Here is a 12980-nt window from a genome sequence, read left to right on the forward strand (position 1 = left end):
TGTTTATTGCTTTCTCTTCAAATTATTATTCCTTCGTCTACTGATTAAACTATTAGAGAGGAATTGAATTATTTTCAGCATGATGAGACAGTATGTCAGAAGAACTACAGTTTCTCTGATTTAACTTGTATGAATTAAGGTATGTAATGTGCATTCAGATTCAGGATTTGCTAACTCTTCTTACAGTGATAATATACACAAAGCTCAAATGTTTTCTCTGCTGCCGTGTTCTGTTTTTCCCAGCTTAAAATGCAAATGAGACATTTGGTTGAGACACTCCTGTTTTTCCAATGAACAGAAGATGTGGCACTGTTCAAGCATTGTTCCGTTAGGGCCCCACCCTGTTCATGCAGGGGGTTCAAAAGGGTTCAGTGAAATAATAAAGACATTTCTGGAGAGGGATTTTCATTGAAAATGCTTTTTAATGACATTTTAGTTGCTGAGGTGACCAAGCTTGACTGGCCTCAGGAAAGACTAGGATTTTGTTCTCTACTAGAAAACGTTTTTGTTCTCATATTACAGGAACAAGTCTATGAGGTTTTTCTTCTAAATGAAACTATATTGATAAAAGCAATTCACTTTTCTATTCCCCAGATACAATAGTACCTGTCTAAACTCCACAATAAAGTAAAGCTGCTTAAACGGAGTTAGTTAAAAAATCTTATTATTAAGAAAAAATTGGTTATGACATAATCAATAAGCACTGAGAAACACCTAACAATTCCAAATCCACTTCAGTTCTTGGAGCTTGTACCTTAAATGACAGAAAGTTAAAATAAAATAAAGGAGGTACATCAATTTATATCCTTTATAAATAGGTGAACATTTCAATTGGAGAAACAAACAAACAAAACCAGATAATATACGATATACAAACATTGCCTGAACAGCCTGTTGCCAGTAAAAGGTTATAAATCATCAGTACAAGGTTACAGGAAGAGACGACTGAGCTAAACCTCATTAAATAAAAATGTGAATAGAGACCTAAAACTGAGGTCCCTTCACATCCTGTTTTTAGTTCTCTGACTTCCAGACTGCATGTATGGAAGCTTTTTGAAACTCCAAGTCAAGATATTTTTACTTATCTAAAGTATATGTGTCTTGCTTGTACACATACCTCCAGCAACTACCACTTCCAAATGACAGCATAATAGCTTCCACATCTTAAGTTTGGAACTGCTGCAATTTTTTTCTGCTGTGCTCCTCACAGAGAAAACATCCCATTTACAAAACCTAATAGTTTAACAGAAAAAATCTTACTTACGAGTACTTGGTCAGCAGATCCAAATTATTATGCATGTTGATTGGATATGTCTCACTGAGATGAAACAGCTTCTCTAAGGCCTCATAAATGAAAATGATGCAGATAAGAGAAGCAAAAGCTTCTTCAGTAAATCGAGTAATGTAGCAGACTAGGGAGCTTGCATCAGTTGCAACAAGGATGATGCACAGGATTGCAGTCCATAGCCCAATGCTAGCTCTCAGAGAAAGGTATGACAACCCATACTCTCTAAAAATAAGAAAAAAATTAAACACAGTTAATATTTTCTCCAGCCACAGTGAATGGAGACAAGGCAGCTACAAATTTTCCTTTCTAGGGACAGTCTTAATCAGAAACTACATACATATGTGAACTGAAAATACTGTCAAGTCACCTCCTGACCAGAGCTCTCCTCCCATTTAACAGGACCCAAAGAGCTATCTCTGCTAAAGCCAGCGAGAAGCTTTGAGAGTAGTCACACACTTGAAGTGTATAAGGTCCACTCACTTTTTATCCCATATCCTGCTTTGCTCACAGCCAACACCTGTCAGTTTCTTTTTAAGCTGTGAAAAAGTAGCTGTAACAACTTTCATCAAAATTCTGTATGCTTATTGCATATGATAATAGAGCTCCAAACACACCAGGTGACATTAGCACAGTGAACTAAAAGCTCTACCTGAAGGTGCTAGAAAATTTATTGGGGTGCTAAGTGGGGTCTCTTTTTCTACGTTGTTCAGGAGATCTTGGTGCAGAAGCCCCATCACAGCAATGAGGCAGAAAAGCAGACAGGATAGCAGAGAAGCAGGATGGCTTCCAAGATGGAGACGTAATTCTTACCCACGCTGTGGCAGAGATATGTCATGTACAGCACATTAACATAAATGTGAGTGTATGCTGTTCTGGCATGACACTTCACCCCGGCATGGTCTGTATTAGTGACTATTGAAAAATGGCACCACTCCCACTGCACTTACTGCCTTGGTGAGAGGTAACACCTTTTGAGTTAGAGATGAGATAAACCAGTGATTTAAATGTATTGTCTCAGAGTAGAAACTGATAAAATAAAAACAAAAAACAAGCGACCCCCCAAAAAAACCAAATAAACAAAAAACAAGGAAACAACAACAAAAAAACCAAACCCACCAACATCCTGAAGCTGACATTCCCTTCCAAACAAATAAAAAGCTAAAAATCTAAAAAACCAACCTTTCTGCATTACCACCAATTCACTTGTCTCAGTCACTGCATATTTTCAGACTCTGAAAGCCTAAGCAGTGCACTCCAATACAAATTGTTGGCTTTATTCTGTTGGAACTTTGGGATCAGTACCTCTACTATTACCTAACAACATGTGAAGGATGATGCATATCATGATTTTCACTTACTTGCAAAATTTGAATAAGATCTTCTCAAACACTAAAACTGGTCCTGTGCTGCCAAGTATAGTGAGAGGCTGTCCACCAAAAAGGGAGTAGGCAATTCCAGTCATGGATGCTCCAAATAGTGATTCTATTGCACTCTGAATATGATACAAAGAGAAGTGTCCATAAATTTTCAAACAGGTTCTTTTTACAACGTCTTAGTCTGTAGCCTTCTAAACACTGAAACACCAATATTTAAAGGTGATTCATGCAACAGTAAGAAAATACTAACCACAAACCTAGGAATGCAAGTTTGGTTTAAAAGTTCAGATTTAACACATACTATACGACCTTCAGTTGCTTCTCCCAGCAGACCACCAAACGTGATGACAGGAGACATGCAAGCACAGTAGAGAAACAAAAATGATGCCAGACACTGCAGACTGAGAGCATCCCTGAAGTCACTCCAGAAGAAGGGAGCTTTTCTTTTGATATCTAAAATCAGTCCTCCAAAAAATCTAAAAAAAACCACAGAAGAGCTCAAATTAATTAAGGAGGGATACCAAACTTTCTTCTACAGTATTGCTTCAAACATAATGCAGAGAAACTACTGTCCCTTGATCAAATGATACATACTCTTATACGTCCTTCCCAGAAATAAAGGTTTCTGAGAAGCCTGTCTTGCTGTCTTGGTAACTTCAATCAGAAATTTTGTTTTTTTAAAAAAACTAATTTGCATGTTTCTTTTATAAAATCATCTAATCATCCGGACCTAAAATTTCTGAACAGTTACTTGCTCCCATGTATTAAACCCTATTGTTTATTATGTGAAATAATTTCCTATATTTGTATAATCAGAGAGCTATCACAGTACCTGTTTGCCCACATATCTATATATAGAGCTTAACATTATTTACTTGAGAACCTGTTCCTAAATACACTAGATTACAGAACTGAATTTATGCTACCATTTTTCAAGGACAAGAAGTGTCATCTTTCCTCATATACATGATACCAAAATATAATAAAACATTTATTAACAGACACTCCCTTATAGTATACCACACAGTTTAAGTAAATATCCCCATAATGCTCTTTTTCTCACAGGCACACAATGTATCACATGCTGCTGAGGTGAAGAGGAAGATGCAGCGTCACAATCTCCTGAATATTAAAACAATCCTTCAAGCTGTCAATTAGCAGGTTTCACTGGTGAGAGAACAGCTTACAGCCAGACTGGCCATCACCTCCCCTGTCCTGCTGTGTATACCAGCACTGCAGCTGAATCTTTAGTTTCATACAAGTAGGAACAATATTTAAGTATCAAGAGGCAGCAAGGTAAAAGAAAAGTCTATTGCCCAACTACACTGCACTAAGGCAATTGCTGAGAACTGATAACACTGACACCACACCATACTGGAAGAGAGAAAATAAGTATTTGTGTCAAATGCTTCAATCTGGTGTGTGTATATTACAGACACTGTGATACCCATAGCCTCACATACCAGGACATACTATGGCTTACTGAGGTAAGAAAGAAATGCTAGAGCTGCACAACCCAGAAACTTCAACTGCAAATAGCTGTAAGCATTCATAATGTATGGTACATGACTATTTCCAACTTCTCCTTCATGCTGTACAGAAACAAGAAACATAATAAAGTTTAACAGAGGTCTGACCTTTGTAACTGATAGAAAAAGGAGCTTGCAATAAAGAAATTGTGAAAACTCAAATCCCTCTTGCCCTATCCCCCTCTCTACAAACTACCATGGATCATCCTTTTCAACTACGTGGTAAGTAAATCAATAAAAATGACTGAAAAAAATCATTTGCCAAAACAGTCATTTGAGAGAGAACCAGACCACTGTGATTCCTTTGGAAGTGCATCACTTAAAAAGCTTAAGATTTTGCATATGTTTTCACTAACTTTCCAGTGCGTTGCAGTTCTGGTCCAGAGTGTCCCCCAGGATGTTCTGCTTCCCCATGGGCTGCAGTTCCATTTGGCACTCCCGGGATCTTACGCTTCTCCTACCAGAAGGAAAAGATATTTCTCATGGGTGTTAGCACCAAAATATAATTAGAGTCAGAAAAAAAAAAAAGCTTTGAGAGTTAAAAGCTTAAACATATAAATTTTGTTTTAAGATTCATCAACATAAGCTGTAGAGAAGCTTTATTAACAGACAGTTAATAGTAGAAGGAATTGTCGTTCTGTGAAATTTAAAGAACTGATGACAAAAAATCTTGTATCAGAAAACATTTTAAAGAATAGCAAGCTTTGATCAATTATTGCAGTAAGCAAAAACAAAAGCAAACCATGGCTATTTGGAATAATCAAAGATGCTTATGGCCAATTATTCCTAAATTTCAGATCTTTAGATACAACTGTCTGTCTTTATTCAGGAGAGAAGTAGTATTGAACTACAGCAAATGTCATCACTATCCTGTATGCTTCTAAGTCAAGGGTTCTCTTAAAGCAAGTTAACCTAAAACAAAAAGAGGACACAAAACGTTTATATAGTAACTCTGCTAAATGCCAAATTAATGAGACAAAAATTTACACGGCAAAAATTCATCATAACATTTAACAGTGTCTGAATTTTACACTGTACAAACCTGGGAGGGAACATTTTTAGGTGGTTCTATTCGAATTGTTGGGTCCCACTCTCCAGGAGGGAGAACAGTAACCTGATCAAGAAACTCATCAATTCCAGACACCAAGTCATTTCGGTCTTTTGCTTTGTAAGCAACATCATGGAATACCTGTGAAAAATTGAGAAGGATGTGGAAGGAAAAAGAGATGGAAAAAGAAGCTCTCTCTAACATTTTTCACAATGGCCCCTTTTCTCTGAAATAGAATGCACTTCATACAGTTCCTACTAAACAAACAATCCTAGCTTCAACTGACTAGAGTTTCTGGTACATAGTTCTCATAGAAGTTCCAGCTGCTATAGAATAGCATCCTTAAGGTTGATAAATATTCTCGAGATTTTATAGTTTAAACACCATTAAATCCACTGGAAAGTAACTGTGTAAAATGGAATCTTCTCATTGAAGATATCTTCTCTTGTGAATATTGTTCCTCATTTTGCTGTCTCTTTATGGCAGCATAATCTGGGCTGTTACATGATCATAAAATGAACTAGAATGCTCTTTGTGTATCAGCAGAATGATTAGTCACATTTCATCTGGATGATTGGAAATTACCTATTACACCTTTTCAGTTAGTACAAAAAGACTAAAAACCAAACCATGAATAAAAATACCTCATCTGTCATCAGCGTTGCAATTGATCTTCCAATTTCATGGTATTGTTGCCCTTTACCCAGTGGTCCAAGAAGAATAAACAAAAATCTGCAAATGAAAGTTAAATTTTAAAAATTCTAGAGGATAGATGGTTTGAAGTAACTATAAATACTACAGAAATACTTATCTAAAAAGTGGACTAGGAGAATCTCTAAGACAAACATGATATATAATCTCCCTCACAGATCCTCACACATGCATTTAAACATGAAGCTCTGCTTAGAAAAAAAAAGTGAAAATAACTTCCAAAAATATATCATAAGCTTAACAGTCAGTCTTAATTGAGACTACCAAAACCTCCTTACATAACAAACCTTCTCTTACATAATAAACACAACTATAATCTATGTACAGAGCATATTAACATTAATTTATTTAATTCGGTTAATTCAACTGAATTAACTATTTTATGGTTGCATGAATTGTTGCAATATTGGGGAAGTTAAATTACCCCAAATAAAAATAACTTTTAAATCATTTTAAATTGTTTTTACTTTACCAGAGCCTCTTAAGGCTCTACACAGCCTGTATGTGAGGCTGTAGGCAAGTAAGGTTCTATAAAATACAGAACATTGGTTCAAATAAAACAACTGAAATTCTCAGTTTTGCTAAAAAGCACAAGGCAATATTTTTACTTACATTACTAAAATTCTTTTTAAATACACAGTTTTACAGAAATTCTGAATTGTCTTAATTTGTAATTATTTATTTTTCTTTTGGGAAAAAAAAAAAAAGAAATCTGTTCTTTTCCTTTTGGTTTGTGTGGGGTTTTTTTCTGTGGGAATCTGGAGGAGGTTACTAGGAAAGGCTTCAGAGGTTTTTCCCAAGGTCAGTTCAGTCCTTTAATGTTCTTCATGCACAAGCAAAAATTAGAAAACATTTTAAATATCATATCCAAAATAACTACAAAGTAACTACAACTTAAAGAAAATTTTATACTCTTTATCTGTCTAGGAGCAAGAATCTGAGTCTCAGCATTGCATTTCATAGCATAATACTCCTTCCTGAGTGTCACAAACAACTGGAATGCACTACTGCCTTCTTTCAGAATTCTGCTTTCATAGAAACTAAAAGAGGGCAGGGGGAAAAGATAAAGAATATGTGTACAAACATATACACAAATAAAAAAAAAAGAGAGATTGCAATAATAGCTAAGCCAATGGACTCAGAAATGGGAGAATCACTTCAGAGTTTCCATCTGAATCTACTTTTCTTTTTAAATTCCTCATAATTTGTTTTCAGAATCAAACTACTTCATCAGAAAAAGTCTCAATTTAGAAAAAATTAATCTAATGAAAATTTATGGTTACAAGACACATTCCCTACCATGCAACTATCTACAAAGTAACTTTTTGAAGAACATATTTACTGCATGTTATCTATCCATTCATTCACTATCCCTAGTCAATCAAATCACACAGTTTGCTTTTTTGCATTTTATCCATTCTTATTTCGTTTTTCAGTTCTGGACACACAAGTAGTTTCAGTTCCAGATAAAATATTCTAAGAAGCTGAATGTTTCACCTTAGTATTTCATCTGCAGTAATACCAGTTTGTGTAGGATAAACTGAGTGTTGTAATCGAACAAGCCATCATTTCTACTTCCTCAAAGCACACAGAAAACAGCATGTTTCTGAGTACACCCATACATCATTTAAAGGATCTAAGGAGTGTCTCTGTTAAAGACTGAGCCAAACTCATAACTCAGTAAATGACAGAGCTGAAGGGTACATCACCCTGTCTCCACAAGGTACTCAGAAAAACATGCAGTGAAATAAATCCAAGTGCACCTGGTTGGAATTGGAACTTCAGCTAGTCCTGTGAGCAGCACTGCAGGAGACAACCTAACAAAAGCGACAACTGCACGGTCCAGGAACTCTAGTTCACCAACTAAGATGTTTGATGCTTCAGCTCCAGGTGGTATCTTTTTCATGAAGTGTAGGTCAACCTGAGAAAAGTATATTAAATTACAACATGAGAGCTATTCACAGGGATTATTTTTTTTTCCCCTGATTTGTTAACAGAGACTTTTTGGTCACTGCAATATTATCCATAGTTATTTCAATTACACAGTGTCCCTGGTTCTTGTCATTTGAATAATATCTTTTTTATTAAAAATGTTTCTCAAAACCAAACGACTTCAATTACTGGATTAATTTTTCTTGAAAACAGAGTACTTCAGAATGAATTTATAAAGAGAACAAATAAAATTCAAAACATTGTTAGGAATATAACATTAAGTTTCCATTAAAGCATTTTACCAACAATAACAGCATCAATAACAGAATCATAAGTCAAAACAGCAGAAGAAATTAAGATGCCTTATTTTTCCATAACTAACAATTCTGGAAATCATTAATTCCTAGTTCACAGGTGCTGTATTACAATCTCAGTGAGAAAAACAACAGGTCTCACTACACATAATTTTCCTTTTTGTACTCCAAGATGTATTTAGGTTTCAGATTTAACATAAGACAGTTGCCCTTCTGCTGAAAATAACAGAAAATAAGCTATGATGGCCATGACTGTCTCAAGAGCAAACTGAAAGAACAAAGCAGAAGAACGACTTTGGAGTTTTAGGCAGTGATATTGACTTATGGAGGATGATAGGAAAACACAGAGACACAGCTTCATCATGACACTGCTATATCAGCTCGAGGTATTTGCCTAGGAATGTATCAATCTAAACTTTGTCTGTAACAATGACTGACATGGAGGAATAGAGTATATAATGTATGGTTGATTTAATTATGCACCAGTATTGTCTACATTTCAAAATGCATGAATTTTGTCATTTGCTTTCCTTTTATTAATCTAAACACAACAACAGCAACCAAATCCAATATAAACTGTTAAAGTGGACCATTTTAATGTCTATCTTACAGCCATCTGTCAGTACTAGTTTGCATAGTTTTTGGTAATATTTAGAAAATTGTTTTCTTGCAAATGGTTCTGGCACTAAATCAGAATTCAGATACAACACAGTTGCCTATGTAATGAAATCTTGTTTGTTGAGATCACAAAGAGATATCTAATGCTTCCCTAAGCTACAAAGATGACCAAACACCTCACAAAGTTAAACAAGCATGAAATCAACCTGTAAGGCTGGAAACCAAATACTTTTTTGAGGCAAAGTATCAGTGAGGTAAATTCTGTTCTTCAATCAAATCACAAATTAACTCTTCAGGATTAAATAGAATTCTAAGGTTCACTTTGCACCTAATTTTAGCGTCATAGGTCATTTACAGCTGAGAGGAAGAAAGCAATCTTTCAGGCACATAGAAACGTGCATTCTGTACTGATTTTAACATGTGAATAGCTGGTTTTAACATTTAAATACATTTGACATTCAATCTCTCATGTAAAACATGCTACAATTGTCACCTTGAGATCACTCTAATATAGAAATTACAAGATTCAAAGCTGAAAGAAACATTCTGTCTCCTTTCTACCAGAAAGTATTTTCAGATGTTTCTTGTACTATTTATCAGCTTGAGATTCTAATACTGTTTAGGTAGTGAAGAAAGCCCCAGTTGGAAAGAAAGTAGCTTGCAGAGGAGCAGCAAACAGAGCAAACACACCCAGCCCCTGGGTGTTGCTTTCACTACAGCAGCAGAGGAGGCCCTGGAGCAGATTTAGGGCAATGGCAGAAGCAACATATTTTGAATGCTTCACCAGCCTATCCATTATACATCTCTTATCCTAGGAGGCCTTTATAGCTGGAGAGACCTGATGTGCATCATGATCTGCACCCTAACCTGAGTCACGTTCATGACCTGATACTAAATAATCCCAGCAAGCTCCAATTAAAGACAAAACCAAGTAACTAATGGGGAGGCCATGCCCCTCCAGGGCAACTCAAGGACTGAAAAGAGCGCTGGAGGCGTGTCCTGAAACCAAACATAAACTGACATGAAGACAAACAGAAAATACCCAACATCCTTTCTTAATAAAACTGTGACACATATTAATCAAATCTATTTATAATAAAAGTCAACTAGCATTCAAAACAAGTCAGTTGCTTCATGTGGTATTTAAAAGACCAAACTGTCAGTATGGGATGGAGGGTTGATTCAGAATTAGTGTTTCCATGTGGGGCACAGGAACGTTACTATGAGAAGGGCTGTGAGTGCAGTCTCTTTATGCATTTTGTATTTCAGGACTAAGGTTCCCTTCAGTCTCTGGCATAAAAAGTATAAATAAGCCAGATGCTGTTCTTAAACCATCACCCTCATCTGCTCAGACACGGGGTAAAGTGGTGCTGGGACAGATCACCACAGAGAATACAAAGTCCTAGGGGTGGCAGCAGAGGAAGAGGAGTGACACATTTACAGGCTTGTTACAAACTACATCTCCCTCTCCATCTCCCTCTCCATGCTACTGAAGGAACATTCAAGACAGCTTTCAGTGCCTGCCTCACATTCTTCATAGATAGATACCAATGCAATCAACAGTCTCACTGTTGTATCCAGATTAAGTCAGCTTTTTGAATCAGCTCCAAATTTGGAATATTAGAAGTAGCCCAAAGGAGATGGATTAGCAGGGAGAGAATAAATGAGGTAGTCAAAGGTCCTTTTTTTGCAGAAGATAAATGAAATTAATATGTGGAACAAAATTAAAGCAAGAAATCACAATACTCAGGAGAAAATTAGTGCACTGCTCTACTTTCCTCTAAACCTGTGCATATAATTCCAATCAGAACCACTGGGAGTTATTGCAATAGCACATTTCAAGGGGAAACTGTACTTTACTTATGCATCTTCAAAAGAATAAATGGCTCTATTTAAAGACAGTCAAAAAAGGTATTAGTTTACAATCCTTTACTGTTATTTCATTCCTGTTAACAAAAGTTGTTCCTTTCATATTCCTGACATCCTTGTTGGTATCTACCACTGTTGAGGCTAGTGAAAGATGAAATGTTGATCTCTTCTCAGGCTAGTTTAGGAAGAGCACTTTTGATCAGCAAGCTGCAGCACTACAAAAATAATGAGTGAAGGATCAAGTGATGCAGCCCTCATTCTTGTTTAATACAAACATCATGCAGAGTTAGATAAATTATTGGGATTTGGATCCTAAAACACTCAAAGCAACTAGGGAAATGTTCAAAAAAAGCACTGCTGAAACTTATGTCATTCCCTTCACTGCCGCATAGCTTAGTTTTGAATAGTCAGCTTTATTTATATTTTATATCCTTTACAAAAATTTCCAACTTGACATTAGAACACTTCCCAAAACAATTAGTTTTACTTAACACTTTTAATACACATATCAGGAAACAACTGTCATATTTTACTTTTTAAAGCATTATAATCTTATTTTAAAATATTTTTAAAGGATTAACATTACATTTTTAACAACCCTTCACTGTTTATAGATGTCCGTGCTAGCTCTGTAGAAGTATCATCCATAATATATTCCCAGCCTGCCTCCTTTCGTCTCATTGTCATTGACAAAAAGATCTGTTTCTTGTCTTTATTTCAGCCATATACCATTTCTAGTCTGGCATGTTCAGTCAAAAATTCAAATGGTGCAAATAGTTACTGCTGCTAGGAAATAAGTCTGGCACCAGATGGAGCAATCACATAACTCTACTTTTAGCTCAGCTGCACTAACATTAAGATTCCACAGACTCAAAGTGCTGTTCTTCACAATTTTGGGTTAAATCACCTTTCTTCTCATGCTCAACTTTTGTTGTATTAATGCATCAGCTGAAGTCATCTATCCCTGTCAGGTCTCTCATCTGCACCCAATGTGAATGGTTTAGGTACATACAGACTTCTTAGACACATTATGATTCTCCTTTACATTAAAGCTGAGAAGCTGTTTGCTTTTCTTCGCTATCTAGCATTGAACTGTCATCGCAGTCTCCCCTACCGAACAGTTAACATCTTTTGTAAAGTGTACTGAAATAACTCAGCTTGCCAGAAGAATTAAGTTACAGATTTATAGAAACACATTCTGTTTGAGACATCTGGAATCCACGAGTTCAGGTTACAAAAAGCATGGTTTGCATTCATGCATCACTTCTACAAGGAGGAAAACTTGAAGATAAGCATGAATTATAGCCATTCTGAATCACTTTTATTACTTAGATAATTTTCTGATAATTTGTAAAAATTGCCCTTACAAATATATACCTATGATATTGTCATAATAAATTTAACTGTGTTCCCAAACTGTGATTTCCTGTTATCTATAATTTAGCATGAAAATATAAAATTCTTTTTTGTCATACACAAACTGTGTTGTAGTGCACACAAAATTTCAATGCTGAAGCAAAATCTGCACTTTACAGCTTTTTCTGACTCACATGGATTCATTAGATTCAATTGAAAAGATCTGTTTGGTAGTCAGGAAGCTCTCTTCACCATCAGTGAACACTTACCTTGCTAAAGTCAACAGTGCTGTTTTCTCTGCTCACATCATTTTTGTTTTCAACACAGGCTGGAGGAGCTTGTGGGGAAACAATCTGACCTGCTAAAGAAAGTATCATTATTACAGAATACTAATAATTATATAAATAAAGCAACATCTAATGAAACAATTCTAAGAAATCTGCATACATTTCATATCATATGTCTATACTGCATCTAAACACAGCATTTTAATTAAATAATTATTAAGAACAGCACATTTTCAAACGACAGAACATTCATCGTGCAGTTGGGAATGGGAGAACGTAATTTAGAAAATGTAAAAAACACTCTTGGATATTAGAAGACAAACTTTCTATACCAATTATTCTTAAGATACTACATTTGGGGAGAGTCCTGCCTTCACATAGTTTTTCTAAGTAATTTGAGGAGCTGCCAATTTGGGGTAATATCTGTCTACAAAAGTACTCTTCATTGAATAAAAGAGGATTACTAATTTTCATAAAGTTACAAGAATGTCCTGATTACAATAACAACTACAAAAAACAACACAAAAAGGGGCTGGTATAAAAATAAATATATTGGAAATTAATCTAATTTGTAAACTCAGTATTGAACAATGTGATTATGGACATGTGTAAAACAAATGATTCAGCAATTACATTTTTAAAAAAATCCAGT

General features: G+C 35.5%; 2 protein-coding genes across 15 annotated transcripts in view; one reads left to right on the forward strand and one right to left on the reverse strand.

The window, feature by feature from the left end:
* The window catches only part of DPP4 (dipeptidyl peptidase 4), an 80539-nt gene extending 76140 nt beyond the window's left edge, over positions 1-4399 (forward strand). For both annotated transcript variants that reach the window (XR_007632057.1, XM_050339934.1), the window contains one exon: positions 3730-4399. Coding sequence is in view for 1 of the 2 variants with exons in the window: in XM_050339934.1 (XP_050195891.1) it covers positions 3730-3822 (93 nt within the window). In the remaining variant the exon portion in view is untranslated. The remainder of the gene's footprint in view (positions 1-3729) is intronic.
* Positions 1-12980, reverse strand: part of SLC4A10 (solute carrier family 4 member 10) — a 152784-nt gene that overhangs the window by 33018 nt on the left and 106786 nt on the right. For 11 of the 13 annotated variants that reach the window (XR_007632055.1, XR_007632056.1, XM_050339923.1 and 8 more), the window contains 8 exons: positions 12311-12402; positions 7716-7873; positions 5886-5973; positions 5236-5382; positions 4550-4650; positions 2966-3140; positions 2647-2780; positions 1265-1510 (listed from right to left, as the gene is read on the reverse strand). Coding sequence is in view for 11 of the 13 variants with exons in the window: in XM_050339923.1 (XP_050195880.1) it covers positions 1265-1510; positions 2647-2780; positions 2966-3140; positions 4550-4650; positions 5236-5382; positions 5886-5973; positions 7716-7873; positions 12311-12402 (1141 nt within the window). In the remaining 2 variants the exon portion in view is untranslated. The remainder of the gene's footprint in view (positions 1-1264; positions 1511-2646; positions 2781-2965; positions 3141-4549; positions 4651-5235; positions 5383-5885; positions 5974-7715; positions 7874-12310; positions 12403-12980) is intronic. The other 2 variants (XM_050339922.1, XM_050339932.1) reach the window with 1 other exon arrangement.

This window comes from Myiozetetes cayanensis, unplaced genomic scaffold, assembly GCF_022539395.1.
Source record: "Myiozetetes cayanensis isolate MyiCay16 unplaced genomic scaffold, myiCay2020 scf9, whole genome shotgun sequence".
Lineage (NCBI taxonomy): Eukaryota > Metazoa > Chordata > Aves > Passeriformes > Tyrannidae > Myiozetetes > Myiozetetes cayanensis.